General features: G+C 44.9%; 6 protein-coding genes across 6 annotated transcripts; 3 read left to right on the top strand and 3 right to left on the bottom strand.

Annotated features, from left to right (window-relative positions):
• Positions 1–631: 631 nt before the first annotated feature.
• Positions 632–1,518, top strand: LOC131259569 (elongation of very long chain fatty acids protein AAEL008004-like). The gene is made up of 2 exons (XM_058261084.1): positions 632–886; positions 970–1,518. The coding sequence occupies exons 1-2, from the start codon at positions 632–634 to the stop codon at positions 1,516–1,518; spliced, it is 804 nt and encodes a 267-aa protein (XP_058117067.1).
• Positions 1,519–2,678: 1,160 nt separating this feature from the next.
• LOC131258951 (elongation of very long chain fatty acids protein AAEL008004-like) lies at positions 2,679–3,623 on the top strand. Its single transcript, XM_058260355.1, has 3 exons — positions 2,679–2,739; positions 2,801–2,991; positions 3,059–3,623. Exons 1-3 carry the CDS (start codon positions 2,679–2,681, stop codon positions 3,614–3,616), a joined length of 810 nt encoding a protein of 269 aa, XP_058116338.1. The 3' UTR covers positions 3,617–3,623.
• Positions 3,624–5,755: 2,132 nt separating this feature from the next.
• Positions 5,756–13,460, bottom strand: LOC131272079 (small G protein signaling modulator 2-like). Its single transcript, XM_058273696.1, has 13 exons — positions 13,415–13,460; positions 10,487–10,707; positions 9,387–9,559; positions 9,106–9,325; positions 8,820–9,041; positions 8,441–8,750; positions 8,179–8,358; positions 7,978–8,117; positions 6,712–7,902; positions 6,519–6,643; positions 6,271–6,450; positions 5,922–6,199; positions 5,756–5,844 (listed from the first exon to the last, which is right to left on the bottom strand). Exons 1-13 carry the CDS (start codon positions 13,458–13,460, stop codon positions 5,756–5,758), a joined length of 3,375 nt encoding a protein of 1,124 aa, XP_058129679.1.
• A 1,113-nt stretch (positions 13,461–14,573) lies between these two features.
• LOC131258594 (mitochondrial import inner membrane translocase subunit Tim22) lies at positions 14,574–15,556 on the bottom strand. Its single transcript, XM_058259944.1, has 4 exons — positions 15,320–15,556; positions 14,930–15,248; positions 14,791–14,863; positions 14,574–14,727 (listed from the first exon to the last, which is right to left on the bottom strand). Exons 1-4 carry the CDS (start codon positions 15,454–15,456, stop codon positions 14,645–14,647), a joined length of 612 nt encoding a protein of 203 aa, XP_058115927.1. The 5' UTR covers positions 15,457–15,556; the 3' UTR covers positions 14,574–14,644.
• A 153-nt stretch (positions 15,557–15,709) lies between these two features.
• On the bottom strand, positions 15,710–17,318 carry LOC131272872 (probable ATP-dependent RNA helicase DDX28). The gene has a single exon (XM_058274744.1). It carries the CDS (start codon positions 17,289–17,291, stop codon positions 15,750–15,752), a length of 1,542 nt encoding a protein of 513 aa, XP_058130727.1. The 5' UTR covers positions 17,292–17,318; the 3' UTR covers positions 15,710–15,749.
• A 321-nt stretch (positions 17,319–17,639) lies between these two features.
• LOC131259955 (protein NipSnap) lies at positions 17,640–19,864 on the top strand. The gene is made up of 5 exons (XM_058261574.1): positions 17,640–18,031; positions 18,330–18,512; positions 18,759–18,924; positions 18,996–19,263; positions 19,343–19,864. The coding sequence occupies exons 1-5, from the start codon at positions 17,979–17,981 to the stop codon at positions 19,489–19,491; spliced, it is 819 nt and encodes a 272-aa protein (XP_058117557.1). The 5' UTR covers positions 17,640–17,978; the 3' UTR covers positions 19,492–19,864.
• Positions 19,865–21,204: the final 1,340 nt, after the last annotated feature.

Below are 21,204 nucleotides of genomic sequence, written 5' to 3' on the forward strand. Positions count from 1 at the left end.
AATATAATTAAATGAATTCAGAATTAGAAGTATACATAAAACCTTATGCTAGGGGTAAGGGGCACCAATTGTTTCGTAATCAAACACCGGGCTGCTGAAAATACTGTTCTGTTGCATCATTTAGTTCCGCGTGGTAAATGTGTGTCGACTGTGGGTCACTTACCGCATCAGAAAGTAATGTCTACAATAGTGGCACCATTACACATCACCTAAACCTCGATTCTCAGCCGGTGTCCACATGATGTCAGTGTGTTTTGTTCAATGGGGAGTTCCCTGTGTAGGGTACTTTTTGTCCTATGTCGAATGGTTCTACAATTTTATCAAAGCATTTCACAAACAGTTGCATTTTCGAGAGCTGACCATTCCTAACGCAAAGGGCCCAGACCCAATATGTGTGTCTGCACGGATATGCATTGCAAATCACTTAAAAGCGCTTCCATTACACGTCGATCGTTCAGTAGGAGTACATCGCGTGAGCACGCCACGTGGCAAATAACGTTGTCCAGGGTGCAGAACCTCTAGCCGTGGCGCGCACTTCAAACACCGCAACGGTGGTAGGACGGATTGACAGAGTTGAAGGTTTAGTTTGTGAGGGGCAACGCCGGAACATTGTCGTCCCTTTTGTGTCCCGATGGCGCTGGTTTTGCAACGGGTGTACGATGTGTACCAAGAGTTCCTCGTAAATCGACGCGATATGCGCAGTGCACATCTTCCGTTGGCCGGAAGTCCGTGGCCATTGGTGACACTGTTGGCAACATACCTGTACGTGGTGCTATACGCCGGACCACGGTTTATGGCACACCGGAAACCGTTCGATCTGCGGAATGTTATTCGCGTTTACAACATTGTGCAAGTGTTGATCAACAGTGTTTTATTCAGTTGGATTGTAAGTATCCATTCTGCGACCTCTTGTACGTACTGAGCACTATGCGTCAACTTGCCCGTCGGTTTTTCCTTTACCTCCGTCAGGTTGTTAAAATCTTCATCGTCTACAAAGACTACAACTACTCGTGCCAGGTGTGCCACTACACTAGCGACGCCCGGGGTATGGAGGAGATGTACCTTAGCTATAGCTACTTTATGCTCAAAGTCCTGGATCTTGCCGATACCGTATTTTTCGTGCTACGCAAGAAGCAGTCGCACGTGTCGTTCCTCCACGTGTACCATCACACGATCATGGCGACAGGGTCGTACTTCGGCCTACTGTACGTTCCGGGCGGGCACGCGATCATGCTCGGCATCTGGAACACGCTGGTGCACGCCGTCATGTACTTCTACTACTTCCTGTCCTCGTTCGGGTCACAGTACAGCGAATGGTGGAAGAAGCACCTCACCCGTATGCAGCTGCTCCAGTTCATTCACCTCGCGTTCCACTTCGGTATTCCGCTGTTTTCCAACTATGAGTGCAAGTTTCCGCGCGTCTGGCTGGTTTTTGGTTTCCTGCAGGCCATCTTCATTCTGGCGCTGTTCATGGACTTCTACATTAAGTCGTACATCGTCAAGCGGAAAAAGCAATAGTCGACTCTCTGGTTACACCCGTACCTGCACGTTACTGCAATTCCGCATTGCTGGAGGTCACCGGAGACTAAAGACTTCGAAGCTACGAGGAAGGAAAAAATCAAACGTACAAATTTAAGGTGTGAATGTGCCAAAGTTAACTGTAATAAATAAATGGAACGAAACGAAAAGTACGACTTCGGTACAGAGAAAGAGAGAGATTGAAAGGGAGCGATAAAGTTAGGCAAAACAAAATTAAAGCAAAAAAGAAACGAAATGGCCCAGTGTTTGGTCGTTGTGCTGAACTAATTACAATTTCCAATCACTCCTCTTGAACCCGAATCCGACTTGTTGTATGTGCGTATCGGCGGAAATTAATTGTACTGATTATTCCATTCCGAACTGCTGCCGGCAGCGCATGACCGCGCGGGGTCCAAAAGGGTTCTGTTATCGGCTCTACTAAGCGTTGATCGTGGCGGTTTTTTTTGTCACTATCCCGTCCAGCATGAGCCAGCAAATAAAATGCCCATGGCCTTCACCCGGTTTTTTTGCCCTATCGGTCCTGTACTCATGTACGGTTGGTGTGTTCTTCCTAATTCAAATTTAAGTTGTAAACACGAAAAGCTATTACCTTTTGGCGATGGCGAAGCATGCGCTTGAAATCATTTCAATTTCTTCAGGGAATTCTTAAGCTATTATGTACCCTGATGAGATTATGTATCCTGATGAGGTGCAGACAGTGATTAGTAATCGGTATCTATGTGCATACAGCAAACAGTTATAATTTATAACTTTTTAATTATGCCAGCACGTGTTGCACGAAAACACATGTTGTGCCAATTTTTGATGACTTTCAGGCGAACTAAGAACCATAATTAATAAGTCATAAAATTAACTATCCTTAACCTGACAAAAAACTAAAGTCATCCAGGAAAACTTGAATGCACAAACAAAACCGTTTCATTGTTACAACCCAACACGAGCAAAAGTTCGCCGCAATTTGCAACACATAACCGGGTAGAGTCTCTATCAACACAAACCGAGAATGGTTAATTAATTGGCTGTAGAAGCTGTCCTTTAATAGATACTTCCTAGGCGTCTGACATGGGCACTGACCAGTTAGGTTTCAACGCTCCTTCTGGTAAGCGAGCGTGGCTTCGGTGAGTGATCCTCCACAAGCAATGGCCGTCATTCTGCAAGCAATCTATAATGTCTACCAAGAATATATCATCGATAAAGCTGGTAATTATTGTGTATGCCAAACATGCCATCCGAAGGTACACCGATACGCCCACTTTTGTAGATGAAAGAGTTGCCAACCTACCGCTGCTGCGCTCCGTGTGGACAGTGCCGTTGATCACCGGGGCCTATCTGTACTTTGTGCTTCGCTGTGGACCGAAATGGATGTCCTGCCGGAAACCAGTGCAAATCCGTGGCCTACTGATAGTGTACAATCTCGTTCAGGTGGTAGCCAATGCGGTTGCATTTTCGTTGGTATGTTTAGTGGTGAAGTAGTGATTAGCATGATCAGTTTATCGGACACGACTTTGCGTTCTTTCAGGGCTTGAAGTACCTGCGGGACTTCCCTTACTCCTTCTTCTGCCAACCGCTTCAACCGGCCGGCAGTGAGCAATTCATGACCGAAATGAAGCTTGGCTACATATACTTCCTGCTGAAGGTGCTCGACCTCTCGGACACGGTGTTCTTCGTGCTACGCAAAAAGCAATCCCACGTGTCGTTTCTGCACGTGTACCACCACACCGTCATGGTGCTTGCGTGTGCCTTCTTCCTGCGCTATTTTTGCGGGGGTCACGCCTTCGTACTTGGCCTACTCAATACCTTTGTGCACGCCGTCATGTACGGGTACTTCTTCCTCTCTATATATTGGCCGGAAGTGACGAGAGGTGCCTCCTGGAAGCGATACATTACGCAGATACAGATGGCCCAGTTCAGTTACCTGGTGTTTCATTTCTTCCGTCCAATCGTCCTGGGCGTGGAATGTGGCTATCCGCGTACGATCATGTGGTTTGTTGGAACACAAAATGTCTTCATGATGCTGATGTTTGGTGACTTCTACTGGCGCACGTATGTAAAGAAACCGCGAGCACACAATAAATGAATGTAGTGTGTAGTGTAAAGATAACCACTTCTATTGAATAAAATTGAAAAAGTGTCCGTAGAATAGAAATAAATGGTTTAAAAATATATATCTATAACACATGTTACTGAGTATATACCTTTATTATTCAATAGTGCTCCACTATATACTGAATGTTTCTGGATTGGTTTGCCATTTCTGCCCAAAAGTCCCACCGTGTCCTTGTTAAGGATTCGTCTTTCAACGTCTCTAGCTGCACTTGTGTATGTGTGGCTCTGTATATATATATATACTTCCATAAAACAGCGTCAGTTTCCTTGCTTTAAACATTGACTACACAAAATACTGCCAACCTAGCTGCTCTGCAGCGTCGACTGCAAATTTTTTCAAATAATTTGGGGTGGGCTATCCACTCGTGTTTCAATCTACTTGCCCTTCTCTGACCACTTTTGTCACTTTTGTTGAATTGATTTTTTGTTAATGCATTGCCTAATGCCTTTTAGTTGTTTTCAAACCATGTTTGCAGGATAATAGGGTTTCCTAACTTTCCAAACTTTTTTCGCAGGTCATTTTTCAGTATCATGGGACATTTTTGCATTGTTTACATTTGAATCGTTCTTGTTTCGTAAGATATTTTGCTAAGTATGTTCAGACCTGCAGACTTCATGGAGTGGTGCTAGATCAATATGTCTCTGTGAATGTTTCTGTAGGTACGTGCTATGCAACTGCTCTAATCGCACATTGTTTGTACGACCAGGCCTGCTACGATGTGGTTTGTTAAAAGAATTTACAAACTGATCAATGCTCCGGCATTTGAATACTGGAAGATAATCAAAGTCAATCAAAAAATTCCCATAAACAAATCTACATGGGAAGTTGTTATTTGAACTATATTTTAGAAGCTTCAATTTTCGAAGAATTATTAACCTTGTTCAAATGCTTCTGAGCCAATGAAACGATATCAAATGAACACATATCTTTATAACATCGCTACCAGCATTTTTATCAGTCTAAAAATATGCTTGATCATTTCGTGATTTCATGTTGTAGTACGGTTCATCATAAGATTCATTTGCATTGGATATTGTAGAGGTTTTTGGTTTGTGTACTCAGTTTTAATTTTTTCTTTGCACATGATTAATTTGCAGCAGGTTTTTGTTCGGTACCTAGGTATGTTGGCTACATAATATAGACATTGATGTGGCTAAAACAAAAAGCGATAGGATTAATCATCGCCGCTAATGGAAATGCTCTTTCTTTGGGTTGAAGAATAGATGATGTTTTCTCTAACGTTTAGCTTTATGCTTCAAACATAATATGCCTGAATGTGTTCAGTTGTGCTTTCAGAGTTGAGGTCGGACGAACACAAGCAGAATTTATGGTGACTATTTTTTTTCTAGAAGTATGGCTTACACGACTGCTTCTAAATCTTAATTCTTACGGACAGCTAAATAACAATAGGTTATCAACAAACATAGCGCGCGCAGCATAGATGCCTCTTACCTGTGAGTGCATCGATTCAGGCTGTAAAGTTTTTGTTCTCTTTGATTTGTTGTTGTATATGAAATATTTCTACGACTTCCGCTAGCTTTGGCAGCCTTTTGATAACTAAATAGTCAAAACACAGCGACAGTAACAACAACAAAAAGCAAACGATACCACTCAATACACAACAGTTATTAATGCATTGGGATGTTTTGCCGGGGTCTTTCAGAGCTCCCTCATTCACTACAATCTTCTACAAGGGAGTAAACAAACTCTTCTAGAAGGTAACAGGTGACATATAGACAGAAAGGTACGAAGTATCCATAGGATTAGTGTGTCCCAGCGAACGGGGTTGTATACTTCGAGTGTAACGTTTTTTTTTTAATTTTATATCACGATGTTTCATCGTTTCTGCGCTCAGCAGAGTGTTCCACTGGTTCGTCAAAATATATAATATTTTTTTAATTAACTCGCTACTTCGAGCTCATTCTGCATTGTCGTACAATCTCAATTATGTGGGATATTAATGGGTATAGATTTCACTTATGGTTGCTTTCTGCTTCGCAGATTTGTATAAATATTTTTTTAGCGTGGTTTTTCGTTTTGCCTTCTCTACTGAGACGAAGGATGCGTCCATTTAATGCCAGATTAATGGGCTCGTTTCCAGCTGCCAGGTTACTTATTCTCGATGATAGTTTGCAGTTGTAAAACCAAGCTCCGTGCCAGCTTAAGAACAGATTGGGTGTTATGCCTTTCGGCCATTTCTGGAAGTACAAGAAAGAGAATATGTCAACCTCCGTCTGCTTGCTGGAGAAGGGCACGAAGAAGGCTCTCGACATACCGTTGAAAAACTTGATGATATCGGTAAAGTCCATGCTGTTGGAGAGAATGATATCACGGTAGGTCTCCAGCAGTGCCAGCGCCAAAAACAGCACAAAGTGGGCAGAAGCGACATGCTTGGCCGCCCATATGACCTCCCAAACGGAGAAGATGTCGGCGTAGATGAGCTCCCGCTTGAAATCGAGCAAAAACCAACGGTAGCAGAAGTAGAAGTGTGTGTAGTCACCGTGCGCGTGCATAAGATCGTACATCTCCGAGTCTAGGATTTGTATTAAGGACCTGGAAGAAGCGATAGAAGTAGTTTTCCATTAGTCCTCTAACTGTTATCGATCAACCCAGTTTTTACACACCTCATGTTGGCGAAGTGCATATCCATGGCGCCGCCATTGGGAAAGTTCTCGATCATACGCTCCATAAAGCGACAGAAGCAACCGTAGCTTAGGGATTCATCGTCGAAAATGACAAGCAGAGGCGCCACTAGATCACACATTCCTTGCATATAGCCTACGTCCAGATGCTCCCAGACGTACCTGCATTAGTAGACGAGATAAAGATCAATGTCAAGAGAAACGTGTGAAAAAAAACGCGTGTTACTTACGTGCAAATCACGTTGCGTAGTTTGTCCAGATTTTCGTTCGCAAAGTACCAATAGTTGCGATCGCATCGTTGAACGTCCTTTTCGATACGATGAAGGTTCAACCCGAAGGACTCGAGAAGTTCGCTCTAGGGATGGTAAAAGAAAATGGGCTCCAATTAATGGTCTCTTTCGTTCCGGAGGGGTTTACACTTACACTGTATATTCCTCCATTCGAACTGGCTGGAGACACGCATACAGACTTCGGCTCCTGTAGTGAATCCAGTGCCGGTTGCCCACTTCCCTCTTCCGGCAGAGTTGATAGTGTGTTGTTGTTGTTCAGCTCCCTAACCACCTCGTTCGGTATCGTGTGCACATCGATTGAAGCGTCGGTCACAATGACGGCTCTCGGATGTCCCGGAGACTTTGGAGACTCCGGTTCCTCATCCACTTCCTCGTCGTCATCCTCCGTTCGCTCGAGGGCGTCCTCAGATTGAGCTCCTTCGTCGTCTTCACCTTCCTGCATGCGCTCCACCTCGACGGTGAAAGGTTTCTCCCCATCGTCGTCGTCGTCGTCGTCGCCGGTTGGAGAAATGATCTCCGCCACATCGATAAAATCATTCCCCACCGTGGCATACGATGAGTCCGAGGGTGAGCTCTTGTTGCTGTCAAAATCCTGCTCCTGATCCTCCTGGCCTTCCTCGTCGCAGTTGGCCTTCGCGTCGTCAGCAATGCCACCCTGCGCCACTACGGCCAGGGCGATGTTTTCCTTCGTCAATTTCGTCTTGGAAACGGATTTCTCCTCACCCTCGACCTCCGGCTCGGACATGTCCGAAAAGCCGTTCTCCTCAAACACCTCATTGTCCATCTCTTCCTCCTCCTCCCCATCGGCATCGTGATCGATGGTTTTGCTCTTATTCTCGATGCTTCCACTGCCCGAACTCAGCTTGGCCACCGCGACAGCCGTCTTCTCCTTGTCCCGCTGGCGTACGATCGCTTCCACCGCGAGCCACTCGCTCATCGTCGTTTCGTAGTAGTGTTTTGCCGTTTCATCCAGTTCCGCCCGCTCGACGGGTGTACTGCCGAAGCTGTAGTGCCCTAGCAGATACGGCCACACCTCTTTCCGGATGTCGTGCTCCACACCACCATAGTACACTAACCGGTACACTTCCTGGTCGTCCGCTACGACTCCATCGGCATTGTGCAGGTTCTGCCAGCGCGTACGAGTCAGTCCCTCTTCGGCGCCCGATTCGGGAGTGATGCGACCATTTACCAACCCCGACAGGTGCGTACGGACTGTGGACAAATGGCGACAGTACGCTAGCCAGCCGTAGAAGGCTCGCGAAATGATCTGACGTTTCATCGTCGAGCATACCAGTGCAATGCTGGTCGATTGGTTTGATTGTGGCTAGAAAAAAAATGCAACGAAGTATTGATAAATAAAGCAACAACTTTGAGTTTAGCTATAGAAGTCGATACTTACATTTGGACTATCGATCGACATGGCATCGATCGAGAGACTCTTGCTCGAACAGTCGCTGCTTTCGTTGGTCGAACAGCTGCTCAGTTGGGCTCGGTAGCGAGGACTCGTACGGCCTAGTTCCAGAATCGAATGTGTTGCCACTGAGGGAAAGCAGTTTATTACTCTCAAACTATTCGAAGGGGACACTTTTTTGGTACTTACAAAATTCGTCGGTGTTACTCTTGTTCACTACCCGGAAAACATAATCGATTGGCATCTCATCGTTTGCCTCCAGCAGCGATGGCAAAGGTCGACGCCGGGACTTCTGGGGCCAGGGGAAAATACGTCCAATGCCGCGCTGCGACCAGAGCGGTGGATCCAGCTGACCATGCGGCAGAAGACCTGGTAAAAAGACGACCGACAAAGTGTCGCACGTGAAACTCCCAAACATGACGGAAATCAACTCTGCAACCTATTGCCTTACCTGTTTCCAGGCAGCTTAAAAAGGCTGCCATATGACCACCCTCGGGAAAGTGTATCGGTGGACGTTGCACACCGTCCTGGCCGACAAGAATAACGGTACCACCGGTGTCGCCGCCCCGCGCCTGATGACAGTGCACGTACACGATCTCGTCCACATTGACGTTCAGTGCGTACGCCCAGTACGAGCTCTTGTCGATGTTTTCCGACTCGGTGTAGCCGTTCATCAGCTGATTCGGTGTCCACTTGATAGTGAGCGATTGCACCGTCTGGTGCAGGCTCAGATAGCCCGGCATCGGTTCACTGACGTCCTTCTGCAATGGGGAAACTGGGGCTTTAGTGGACCGCGTCCCGTTGCGCAGCTCGTCCGTCATCGAGTTTACCGGCAGCACGAGCACATTGTTCTTCCCGTAGAGCAGCGTGGCCCGGGAGTTCTGGTGCAGCGACTCGACGTAGTCCTTCGAGGCCGACACCAGGCTGTTCGACTTGAACGACGCCATACTGCCCTCCTCGGAGCTGGTGTGAAGGCTGCGCTTGAAGTTCAACATTGGTCGTCGGTAGGCCGGTGGCGTCGGATTACTCGAGCTAATTCGATGCCGTTGGACCTAGGGAATACCGACGAGTGTGTTAGAGAAAACCACCTCCGAACGATCTTGCCCTCACACTAACCAGTTCGTCCGCGGGCGGATCGGTCCAAAAGTGATCGGCAGTTTTGGCACGTGAGTAGTCCAGGGCGCACGGTCCCACGAGCAGGGAGCTCAGTATTGAGCCGTAGTCCGGATCCGCTACCAGCGAGTCACGTTCGTAGTAGCGCGTTGCGTTCGTCACCAGATGATCGATAATGCGGGATAGCTTTTTCTCGTACAATGCCAACCGAATCCAGAGGTATCTAAAGTTTACCAAAAACCACCGTTATCACTCTTTCACTATCGAATGAATAAAAGACATACTTGACAACTGGTGGTGACTGCGGTGGCGTAGTTGTCGAAACGGAGTTGCTGCTACCCTTCTTCAGTATCGGTGGCTTGTTGGTACTGTCGCTGCTCGACGAGGAGCGCTTGTTAGGGTCGCTGTTTTCGATGTCCTGTACCTTCTTACTGATGCATGCTGCTTCCGGGCAGTGCTACAGACGAGAGGGCAGTCCAACAATACAAACGGACATGTTGTAAAGGTTTTGCAAGTACTAGTTGGCCTCTCTACTGTTTGCAAGGTATTAGTAAACTAGTTCTAGTAGGGAATGAGGGAAATATGTTGTTTTCTATTGATCTGGCATAGATTTTGCTCATAAGGGATACATGTTGAAAGTCAGGGAGTACAGATTTCGTTCTTCACACTTCCATGTAGGAACATGGCACAAAGATTTAGCTGTTTGTGTATCAAAGGAAGTAAAAAGGAGGAAATGGTACAAGCTTTAGCTGTTTGTCTACATATTTCTTACAAGCCATATGTTAGGTCTTCATATGTTGGCTAAGTCGAACAATGTTCGTCTTACTTATCAAGTTCAACTACTACTTACAAAAACAAAACACTCTAAACAAAGCACAAAATTAAGTGTATATAAAACAATATGCTCACAAAAAAAATCGAATGAAATCCGATTTCAAAATATTACCTAAAACTTCTATGGCAAGTAAGGGTGTTTACAATTTGCTGATGAAACCAATAGACAACTTACACAACCAAGACGAAACTAAACAAACAAACGAAGGGTTTGCTTACATTTTTAGTTGCATTTCTTCGTGAGGAAACATGAGGAGCGCAGCAAAAGCTCACGGGAGCTACCACTACGTCAAACGTTTTCCGATGAGCTGCGTTTGAACCAATCAACTAAGAACACGCTCAAATGTTTTATTGCTACAACTAATCCAATTACAATGGGTACAACAAGGAATCAATCTAATCGGAAGCCCTCTACACTAAATACGGCAAATGGCATATACTGGGAGAAGGCCGGTGGTAAGGACATTACAAAGGCAGGCTGCCCGGGCGAAAGGGAGATGATAGCCCGGTGAGGGAGAGGTTGATGCGGGGCCAGTTTTTTGGTACTCACCTTGGCCACTTTGTGCAGCAGGGCGGTGGTGGACGACGTCTTGAACAGGCCGAGGGCCCGCCGGCGCAAACCTTGGCTCAGGCAGGCCTCGACCGCGGCACACAAGGCCGTCACCGAGCCGGACTCTTCGTGTATGTACTTCTTGGTGACGGCTTCCTCCATCACCTGCTTGACCTCTTTCTTCACGGCCGCTATGAGCTTCTCTTTGAAATCGACCGGATCTGGAGGGTGTATGATCGCGCGGAAATGGAGGCAGGGGGGAAAGGCACGAGGGAATGAACCGAATACCAAGGGTGAGCGTTCAGATACAGATCAGGGTAGATCAGGTTGGTTCCAATATTATTTTTGTTGATGATCATTTAAAACACCCACACACACACACACACACACACACACACACACAAATCGAGGATTGAAGACGGATCAAATTTGGAAAGATGGGTCACAAGCACAAATAACCACAAGAAGTCGCAGCAGGACACGGACACACACGCAAACGCACGCACACAGATGAAAGGATCGATCGATCATCGACATGGCGTTGGATAAAGGACGAGAGAATAAAAATAAACATTTACTAAACACACCGATAACCTCCCAGGTACGGTACGTCCAAACAACTTGAAAATGCCGTGAAACCCTCGGCGAACAAATAATGTAAAGGATGGATGGATTGAGCCGAAAGGCCGAACACTCCAATGCGATCTTACTTTGACACCGAACAATAGACAAATCACAACTCGGAAAAATAATAATGTCCCACTTGAAGCATGCATTTGGACTGGTTGGGGTTGGGTTGAAGGGTTTGTGAGTAGGTAAAATATACAAAACACCCTGGAAGCATTTGTTGGGTCTTCTGATAACGGTGCGCACGTGTGCTTTGTATTGCAAGCAAGAAGCGAGCTGCCACAACTATGCAATGTTGTTTGGTTCTTTGCAGGTTAGAAAGTGCGCTAAATGAACATTTACAAAAACTTAAATCATGCTTTTGTTCCACCTCACATGCACAGCTCTGTGTTACCCTAATAAGTTTACAACCAACCTTCTGTTCACTTTTCGTCTAATTGCTCCTTAGCGTTATGACGGTAGAAAATAAAGAAAATGCAATAAGCCAATTCCAACTTTTCGATAGTTAATATTTCAAAACAATCTTTCCATGAACTGTAAATTATGTTTGCGGTTCAAAGCGACCCCAGATATTTCGTTCATTTTCATACTGAAAAATCGCCCATTGGTCGGCTGACATTGACGTCTACAATTTGTGTGGGTGATAGCAGAAAATGAGGGAAATGGAAGAAAAACGTAACTCGAAATGCTTCCTTTATTCAGCGAACACAGAAAAGAAAAACGTTTCGTCTGGGAAGAAAACGCCAAATTCGCCATTTCTTCCGACCATAGTTAGGAGCGAAAAAGTTTTCAACTGCAATCTGTTCTGATGATGGAGGTGCCTGGTGGTTTGTGAAGTGAGGAAAAACTTTTCCGAAGAAAGGTCAACTTAAACATGTTTTGAGTTTACGAATGAAATGTTGAAAAATGCAAATGAGGGTATTTTTCATATCATCTAATTGCGCTTTGAAATCATTTCCCTGTTACTGACCCTGTTTTGCTATATTTTCATCACCTTACCGAAATACCAAAATTTCACCTCGTGAATTGCAGCATTCGGATTAAATCATATTGATCATGCAATTGTTTCGCAATGTTTCCTGTCTTATGAGAACTTGTTTTCCTTCCACAAGCTTTCCGGATCACTGATTCAAGCGAGCGAATAATGACGCTACACGACCTCAATAATTGCTTCTACTAATATAAACATTACAATGCCATATTTTTCCTTCTCTCACAAGCAAATCTTCACATACAAGAATCGCCTCGTGCTCCCTCTCGACAACCCACCCGGGTGGGTTTATCAGCTTAATTTCCGTCACCTTGCGTTGTGCTTTTAATCATCCGGGCATGTAGCCGGAACCATATTGTTGTTTACTTTCTGTTGCCGGACGGCAAATAAGTTTCCATCTAATTAATGCAGTATAAATACCTCCCTTACACACGTGCGTAGCAGTGGAGGCGTACAAAACATGGGCTGCAGGGGGTGGGTGGGCGATAAAGTCGGGGTGGGAAAAGTGAAAAAAAATTAAACACAACTTGCTGCATTGATAGCCATGATGACAACGATCTGGCACACAGGAAAACACACACTCTTGTTTTCATCAATGTATTGTCGGGCTTTGGGGAAAGCCGTTCCCCGAGGCTCCAAGCGGAAGGAAAATGTCGAAACAGCTGTCCACACGGAGCAGAGCGCGGTTGTGGAAAAGCGCAACCACAACCCTAGGCCCCAATGCACCGTAGGCGAAGGAAAGGGACGCGCATATCAGTGAGATAAATTCATAGTGCTCTTCCTAACGGACATACTCACACTGGGCCTTGTACAGTTACGGCATTCAACATGTGGGACAGAGGAAATCCTGCCTTTTGACATATGACCGTGAGCCCACAACGACTTTCCTGCCAACACCCGCGCGTGTGCGTTGGCATTTGCAGTTTGGTATGAGTGCGAAAACATATTTTCTTGAGCACGGGAAAATCCGGTTGTATCTCGTGTGTGTAGTATTTTTCTCCACTTGCTGGTTGTTTTTTTTGTTCTCCCGTGGGGCGCTTATCAAGGAAAACTGCTAATGAAGGAAATGTGCCCGTTATCCATATGCTGGAAAATACCAACATCCGCTTGGAACGATTTCGTATGAAATGAAGACATGGTAAATGCAGTAAAAAGTAAAGCACCAACGGGACCAAAGGAAGCTCATCAAATTAAACTCATTCACAACGTGTGCGTAATGTAAGCGTAAATAGTATACAGATGGCAACAACAAAACCAATCTACAATCGCGTGGAAACGGGATGCAAATGTGCGTAAATATGGTACTTTACCTGCTTGGACCGACATTTTCCGCGGTGGGTTTATTTCGGGGAACATTTTAGCCACTCGAAGAACACACTGTACTCCACCGCAAAAAACCGACTCTCGGAAAGACTCGGACTAATGGATTGCTTTAATGGCCGTCGAACCTTATGGTACCGAGTGGACAAATTATCGCACCATACGCACAATATGTTAATGCTAACTGCACTGTCGAGTACTTGTTTGCCGTTCCACGTTCTTTCAATTTCATTTCCTTGCTAGGATGGGAAAGTTACATAGTTGGTTGTTGGAAAAACGTTTCCCACCATATGAGATCAATTGTTTGGTGTGTTTTTCAAAAATCAGCCCCCACACAAAACGCACATACATACGAGCTGTTCGTACACGTACACAATTACACGAATGGCCCGTTTACTACATATCCTCGGTACGATGTTGAACTTCACCTTCACCAGATGGCTTTTTTTTTCGCAATCCAACCCGATTCACCGTGGAAGAAAACTAAAACGCCTTACGCTTTGATACTTTTTCGTTTTTTGCGGATATCTTTCTTTGTTGTGTAATTTTCATGCCAAATTGCGTTACCATGAGCGTTTTCAGAACGCATAAATCCTTTTTCAATGCATTCTCATCCGCCCAGATGCTGCAAACGTATGTATTCCTTACCGCTCCAGGAAATCAAGGACACTAGGAAAAACTTCAATTTTCTTCACTGCTCTCTTTACGTCCACGGTAGAAATGTTTGCCTGAAGCACAATCCCTCGAAATTATCATTGTAACATACTCCGTTTTTTGGTCCTGTTGGCTTACGAGGACGATTTGCTTTGCCGCTTTGCTCAGGCAAAGTAATATTTGATTACATGCATCCACATTCACTCACAATTTTGAGGCTAACAAACTGAACCCGCGATGAAAATGCGAACCGATCCCGACGAGGAAAATTTTTCATCTACGCATCTGGACGGACGTTCTACGCTACACGTAGAAGAGAAAGCGAGAGTTTTTCCATCGGTGAGAGCTTTGAGCACCCCGTCAAAGTCGCTCAATACTCGTGCGATGGATGGAAAATGGGCTTTAAAAGTGTGGAAAACTGTTCGAAGAGATCCTCCGAAGCGGTGAAATGTTTACAAAGTTTCCCCCCAAATTAAATTCATGGTATTAGTTGGTTGGTTATTTTATTGAGTAACACGCTAGGAAGCAACTATTTATATTGTACATTAAACATTTACTTTGAATGTTTATCTATGCCTCATATAGTAATCTATAACGGTCGAGAAAGCGGCAAAACCTGCTGCACCAACAATTCCTGCTTTGACGCCGGCTGAAAGAGATTTAAATGTAGAATTTAATACCAGGAGCTACTTTACTTCACACTACTACTTACCTCTTAAACCGATCAAGCCTCCAGTCACTGCACCAGCATAAGTTCCGTTCTTCCAGTCGGATACTCCTCGTTTCTAAAGAGCACAAAATTCGATGAATATTATCCCCAACTCACCCACAAACCCACCAACGTTACTTACCGATTCAATGACACACTCTACGGCCGCAAAGACCGCTCCGATAACAGCGAAATTTTTACCATACGAATGCGTTGCTTGTCGCATCTCACGAAAGATTTCTTTCGCTGTTTGCTGTCTGTCGGCGGCCATTGGATCGGCAATGCTCGGGTTAACGGACGAGCTGAACAGTCCGATAGCTGCACCCAAACCGTACCCCAGAACACAACTCATCAACGATTTGAACGCACAGCTCTCAAAGGCAGCTTCCACGAGTTTTTCCTCGTTGGTTTTAATCTGTACCGCGCCGTACATCTTCGGAATAATGATGTTCTCTCGGTACCTGGTGAAATGCACAAAATGGTGTTAACGTGAAAGTAGCAGAAACATAAAACACCACATGGTTTAACATACCGGTGATTGTTCCCGATGAAATGCTTTGCTACTTCGTCCAAGTCAGAACCAGGGAAGAACACGCCGCCTTTCTTTGCCTTTTCATTCTGCTTGGCCACTTCCTCCGGATCGACCGGTTTGGGCAGTAGAGTGGCCATTGTTTTACGTTTCCAGCAAACCGTCCTTATTGATTTTATCTTACTGCATCCAGCGTAACTGAGTATTTTCTACGAGCAAATGCGAACCTCGTTACAAAACGATTTGTTTACAATTCGATTGTTTTGACGTTCAAACAGGGCTGTGTGAAACCTTCGAAAACATGAGCTAGCTTAGCTCAAAATGTGCATTTCAAATTTTCAGATTTTAATTTATTTTTATTTTTAACAAGCATGTCGTTTTTTTCAACAATAATAAATTTATATTGTTCACAATGACTATAAATTAATCTTTATTACACTTTCATTGGACCACCTTCTTGCGCTTCTATTCGCTTTAGTATATTTTTTCTGATTATTCCCTTCACATTCGCATCCACATTACGAAGAGGGCTGGTAGTGCGGGCAGCGTGCTCAAGTCGTTGTACTCCACCGATCTCTGCTTGACTGGAAACCAAATTGGTAACCAAACAATCGCTACGACTTCCTATTCGTCCAATGCGTCCTACGCGGTGAATGTAATCTGCCGTGTAGAGGGGAAAATCGAAGTTGATAACGTGCGCGGCACGGATCGTGTTCAGCCCACGACTCGCGACATCCGTGGTGGAGAGAATGTTCACTTCGGCTTGTTGAAATTTTTCAAATTGACCCAAACGAAGCTTCAGCATCATATCCCCATTCAGATTGACGCAAGGGTATCCATGGCCGTTTAGATGCAGCGAGACGAAATCGCAGGCGGGTGTTTTATTGCTGAATATGATCGTCGATACATTGCGCTTCTTATCGTTCTGAACGAGATCGAGTAGGATCTGGGGACGGTCTGACTTTCGAACTCGCATAAACCGTTGCGTGACGTGACTCATCAATCGATGAAGATTTGGGCTTATGACTTGTTCGATCGTGGCTACATTGACCAGCTTCGAGAGCAACTCTTCCATATTCGAGGGCATCGTTGCAGCGGCTAAAATCAGCTGTGTTCCCCGAATGCTCTCGGCAAGATCTTGCAGGTGGTTCTTGTGAAAAGGGAAGCGTTTCATCAGATGGAGCAATTTATTGTTGAAGCTATCATCGAGCAGCGTGTCCGCTTCGTCCAGCACAACATATCGGATCTCTTCCATGCGATAAATTCCGCTCGTAACTAACTTGCTGATGGCACCGAAACTAGCCACTAGGATGTCTATGTCTTCAAATGATGGATTCAACATTTGCTGCTTCGTTCGACCACCCAGAACCACACGTGTCGTAATGCCAAGCCCTTCCGTTAAACTTTTTGCCACATTTCCAATCTGTTGCGCCAACTCACGTCCCGGAGTGATGATCAGCACAAGCGGTGTATTAAATTCACGTCGTTTTTCGTCGAGTTTCCGACGCAAGATTTGTTCCAGGATGGGCAGCAGGTAGGTGTAGGTCTTTCCGCAACCAGTCTCTGCGGCCAGGAGCGCGTGACTTCCGTCCAGTACCGTCTGGATGCCTTCCACCTGGTAGTGGGTGGGAAACAGGACATGTTGCCTTTTCAAGTTTTCTACCAACATTTCGCGTATGCCCAGCTCGCTGAAAGTCCCCTTACTAAGGGCGTATGCTTCGTACGCTTGTTGCACTGGGTGAATGATGAAATAATCGCCATTTGATTTCCTGTGGCGCCATCCGTCAGAAGCTAAAGGCAGGTCGCCCAACTTAACACGCCCGGCATCTGCTGGCAAATCATGCTGGTAAAGATTAAACTGCTGGCGTTTACACGTGATCACTGGAATTGGTTGAGCGATGGCAGACGCTAGAGGGCTTGGGCGGGTAGAAAAATGCCTTCCAAACGAAAATGAAACCTTCACGAATTTCTTCATCGCCTTGGATACGAAAGCACCGCCCAATCGAATCGCCATGCCGGTACTTTGGTTTGTTTATTTACATTTTCAAGTCGTGCAGGACTGTCATTTCTTCTGTAGGTGAAATTAGCTCTCTTGTGTACATTCCCTTTCTTATCTTTTGGTATAGAAAAGAAGACGAACGAAAGGCATAATTTTAGTAAAAACATTTTTAATTGATGCTCTACAAAGCGGAGACGAAAATTATAATCTTGATTTGGATAGACACGCAATTTTAATGACTCCAAAATTTGCAAGTTCCTTATCACATCGGTCAAAATTTTGAGTTAACTCTGTATCACCAATGTTTTGAAAATTATGACATGCCGCTCATTCCAATGTCCATCGATTCCTTCGCGGGTCGGTGTTGTGGACGAGGTAGATCTTTTCCGTTCCGTTTTGTTTTTCGTTTATGTGCCGAAGCAAATAATAGCTGCAAAACACAACTTGGACCAGCTGGGAACAACAGTTAAGAAACAACATTATTCTCTAGTGTCTCTGCGAAACTGTGGCCAAAGGTGTTGCAGTTGGAAGCACCTCCATCTCTTGCAACGAAATATTAATCGGGTCGGTGAACCTTGACCGCGAGACGATACGAAGGCGACGGCTGGCTGCGATAGTGAATGTACCCGTGAATAAGGAGTTCGAAGACAGTAAAAAATAAAAATGTCCTTAAAATCGCTCCGCGGCGCACGATTGCTGCTAGGACAGCCGGTTAGGTAACGCGGATAAATATTGTTCGCTCGCTTCAAACTCCCACAAGCCCCCATTCCGGTACCTTTCCTTCCTTCTGCCCACGTAATCGCCTTCCTGCCCCCCAAACCGAAGTATAATAATAAACTTCGCTGTTCCCATCTTTCTATTCCCAAAGAAATGCGTAACATCCCGTAAAACGTGACGATAATAAGGTGCTCATATTTGTTTGTTTCTTCCAACGCAACGTTTGTAACCCGCTTCCGTCTGGTGGTTCCATTTTGTTGTGGAACATTTCATATGACCCCTGCGAAACAAATGAAGGACACTGTGTACGAGCAGCGTTGCCCAACGGGACGAATCGTCATGGCTCAGCAAGCTGCTGGTCCGGAAGATCGAACCGACGAAGGAATCCCACAGTCGGATGCTGAGCGACAAGTTCGACATCTACGAACTGCATACGCACAATGTACGCCCGGATTCGGTCGGAAAGTATCTGGAAAACTAGTAAGTATTGGGGCGTGTAAACCAGCAGCAGTTTGTCTACGTCATTGCCATTCGTTTTGTTACGGACGCCAAACAACTGACAAAATTGATAACAAACACTTGGTTGTTTAAACGCGGAAAACCAACAGTCTCTTTAAAAATTGTGTATGAGCTAGAAACATAATTGGTTAAATTTCTGAAAGTCTACGTGATATGCGTTATCAATAAGTAATTATCTTCCTTATCCGCATTTCTCGTTTTCAACAGCAAAAACACGGTTCAAATCGTACAATCAAAGGGAAGCCTGTCGATGGAACTTATCGGCTCGTGGAACGTCGAAGTAGGCGATCTAGATCAATGTCTCCATCTGTGGCGCTACAGCGGAGGCTTCGAGATGGTTGATCAAGCGAAACGCGAGCTAAGCAGTGATAAGGTATTGATTGCACACAATGCCCGTTTTCCTTATCGTTTGAAACTAATACCAACCATTTACAATCACTTTAGAACTATGTACAGTTGATGCAAGAACGTGGTACCTTCCTGCGTTCCCGTCACTTGCAATATCTGCTGTCGTTCAGCTACTGGCCACAGCTGAAGCTGCGCGAGGGTAAAAACATCTATGAAATTCGTTCCTACCGGCTGAAGCCGGGCACCATGATCGAGTGGGGCAACAACTGGGCCCGGGCCATTAACTATCGCCAAAACAACGATGAAGCTTTCGCGGGATACTTCTCGCAGATCGGACGCCTTTACAATGTGCATCACATTTGGTGTAAGTTGAGATCGGTGGTCTCGAATGTCTTGACATGAAGACAACGGCTGAATCTGGATCTTACTTTCCACTTTTGTAGGCTACAAGGACCTACAGGGCCGCAAGGAGACACGTGAATCGGCCTGGAGATCGCCGGGATGGGACGAATGCGTCGCGTACACCGTTCCACTGATCCGTGAAATGCACTGCCGCATACTGGCCCCGACGGAATTCTCACCGACCCAGTAGTAGGCCCATTTATGCCTCGGCCAAGAGCAATATGATTGTTGCCTTTCGTTTAAAAACTTCTTCAGCGAGTCAAACTAGCGGCAATAGATATATATGTGTGTATGAGTGGTGTCAATTATTCGGTTCTTTAGAGCACCGTTGGCGACAACCGCCAGTTCCGGTTCCGGGCATTTTGGTTTTGCTTTTCATTGTTTTGTGTCAGCATGCATTTTTATTTCCCGTCGCAACGAAATCCTTTTCCATCCTCTCTTAGGTGTAGCTTCATCGGAAAACGAAATCACATACCTCTCTAAAGATACGTAGGAAAACTCGATTATATATTTTTGTTTTGCTATCTGATTGGTTTTGATAATGTATTTTGTTTGTTTGTTAACGAAGCATGTGATGCAAAATTAATAAATGAAAATAAAAAAAAAAAACAAAACCGACGAAATAGAACAATTCAACTTCACGCATATTTCCTTCTTTTTAAGACCTGAATATCCGATTCGGATAGTGCGTTTTTATAAATAAGCAAACACTGAAGACCGAACTTGTTGTGGATTGTTTGAGTGTTCTCTTTTCCCTTTACTTCACCATTTCTGCTCTACTCTGTTCGTGTTACTCGTCTCATCTTCCCTATCCATACGCCTTGTTTATTCACATAGTTAATAATATGTACAAAATCAATCTTCTAATTGTTACCCCAAATTGGGTGTGTTTTGCTTTTTTTTATTACTATTTTTCCCTTTCATATATATCGCTAGGATTTTTCTGATGAATTCCTTATGTTCTTGATAGCCGTTTCATTCTTATTAAAATATTACTAAAAGGATGGCGACATACACAAACACACAAACATGTGGTTGCCTGTCCTCGATGATTTTTTTTAAAGATCCTGAAAGCACAGCATTTGTCTGGTGACGCGCCTGTCCGCGATCGAAGCAATAATGGCGGGCATGCGGGCGACTTCCACCAAGAGAAACGGTATCAATGTTATTGGTATGGTATCGTCAGGGGCAATCTAATTTAACTCCTTTGATCTTGCCTATTCGAGTAGTTCAAATTGTATATAACTAAAAGATATTCGTGTTAGCCTTATTGTTCTGTTGTTATCCACTACCGCGCTTTGTCCACTGTCTTATGTCCTCAATCTGGTTTGATTTTATGTTTGCTTGCATCTTCTCTCTCCCCCTCATGTATTCGTTTGCTCTAAGCACTCTATCTTTTCTAACATCCTTTAGCCGCTTTCGCCTTGCTATCTAGCAAACATCCTATGCTAAAGGTCTTCCGGGAATCAGTTTATCTAGTACAATTAATCATGCGTCCGAGCATCGTGAGCGTGCACGTGCAAACTACGATTCGTGAGTTTCTTGTGTGGTTTTTATTTTAGCATTAAGCACACACACACACACACAGCTGCTGTGTCCTGATGTCCTTCCGTCCCGTTCTACAATGCAGTAAGAAAATGCTCATAATAAATTATGTCTGTATAAATACGAATTCGTTACGTGTGGAGTGCATGCATACGAGCAATCGTTTATGTTTTTTTATAAGTGAACAGCAAAGTGTAAAACGTCCTTTGGCAAGAAAAGCAAAGGATCCATCTCCGCTTTACCCCGCAATTGGCCCGCACGTGGTGAATTATCGTCACCACTGTTAGTAGTGTTATTGTTATAAATTTCACAAGCGTACGTATTTCGCCCTTTTTGTTTTTATTTGCATGCCATTCCG

This window comes from Anopheles coustani, chromosome 3, assembly GCF_943734705.1.
Source record: "Anopheles coustani chromosome 3, idAnoCousDA_361_x.2, whole genome shotgun sequence".
Classification (NCBI taxonomy): Eukaryota; Metazoa; Arthropoda; class Insecta; order Diptera; family Culicidae; genus Anopheles; species Anopheles coustani.

Coding starts and splice junctions, on each gene's coding strand:
- LOC131258594 (XM_058259944.1), bottom strand. CDS start 15,456: ATGGCCACTCTACTGCCCAAACCGGTCGATCCGGAGGAAGTGGCCAAG. Junction 15,249..15,319: donor TTCATCGGGAACAATCACCG/GTATGTTAAACC, acceptor GCATTTCACCAG/GTACCGAGAGAACATCATTA. Junction 14,864..14,929: donor TAGAGTGTGTCATTGAATCG/GTAAGTAACGTT, acceptor TGTGCTCTTTAG/AAACGAGGAGTATCCGACTG.
- LOC131259955 (XM_058261574.1), top strand. CDS start 17,979: ATGTCCTTAAAATCGCTCCGCGGCGCACGATTGCTGCTAGGACAGCCG. Junction 18,513..18,758: donor GGAAAGTATCTGGAAAACTA/GTAAGTATTGGG, acceptor CGTTTTCAACAG/CAAAAACACGGTTCAAATCG. Junction 19,264..19,342: donor CAATGTGCATCACATTTGGT/GTAAGTTGAGAT, acceptor CCACTTTTGTAG/GCTACAAGGACCTACAGGGC.
- LOC131272079 (XM_058273696.1), bottom strand. CDS start 13,460: ATGTTCCCCGAAATAAACCCACCGCGGAAAATGTCGGTCCAAGCAG. Junction 8,359..8,440: donor TTTAAGCTGCCTGGAAACAG/GTAAGGCAATAG, acceptor TCTTTTTACCAG/GTCTTCTGCCGCATGGTCAG. Junction 6,200..6,270: donor ATGCACTTCGCCAACATGAG/GTGTGTAAAAAC, acceptor CGCTTCTTCCAG/GTCCTTAATACAAATCCTAG.
- LOC131259569 (XM_058261084.1), top strand. CDS start 632: ATGGCGCTGGTTTTGCAACGGGTGTACGATGTGTACCAAGAGTTCCTC. Junction 887..969: donor GTGTTTTATTCAGTTGGATT/GTAAGTATCCAT, acceptor TACCTCCGTCAG/GTTGTTAAAATCTTCATCGT.
- LOC131272872 (XM_058274744.1), bottom strand. CDS start 17,291: ATGAAGAAATTCGTGAAGGTTTCATTTTCGTTTGGAAGGCATTTTTCT.
- LOC131258951 (XM_058260355.1), top strand. CDS start 2,679: ATGGCCGTCATTCTGCAAGCAATCTATAATGTCTACCAAGAATATATC. Junction 2,740..2,800: donor ATATATCATCGATAAAGCTG/GTAATTATTGTG, acceptor CCACTTTTGTAG/ATGAAAGAGTTGCCAACCTA. Junction 2,992..3,058: donor ATGCGGTTGCATTTTCGTTG/GTATGTTTAGTG, acceptor GCGTTCTTTCAG/GGCTTGAAGTACCTGCGGGA.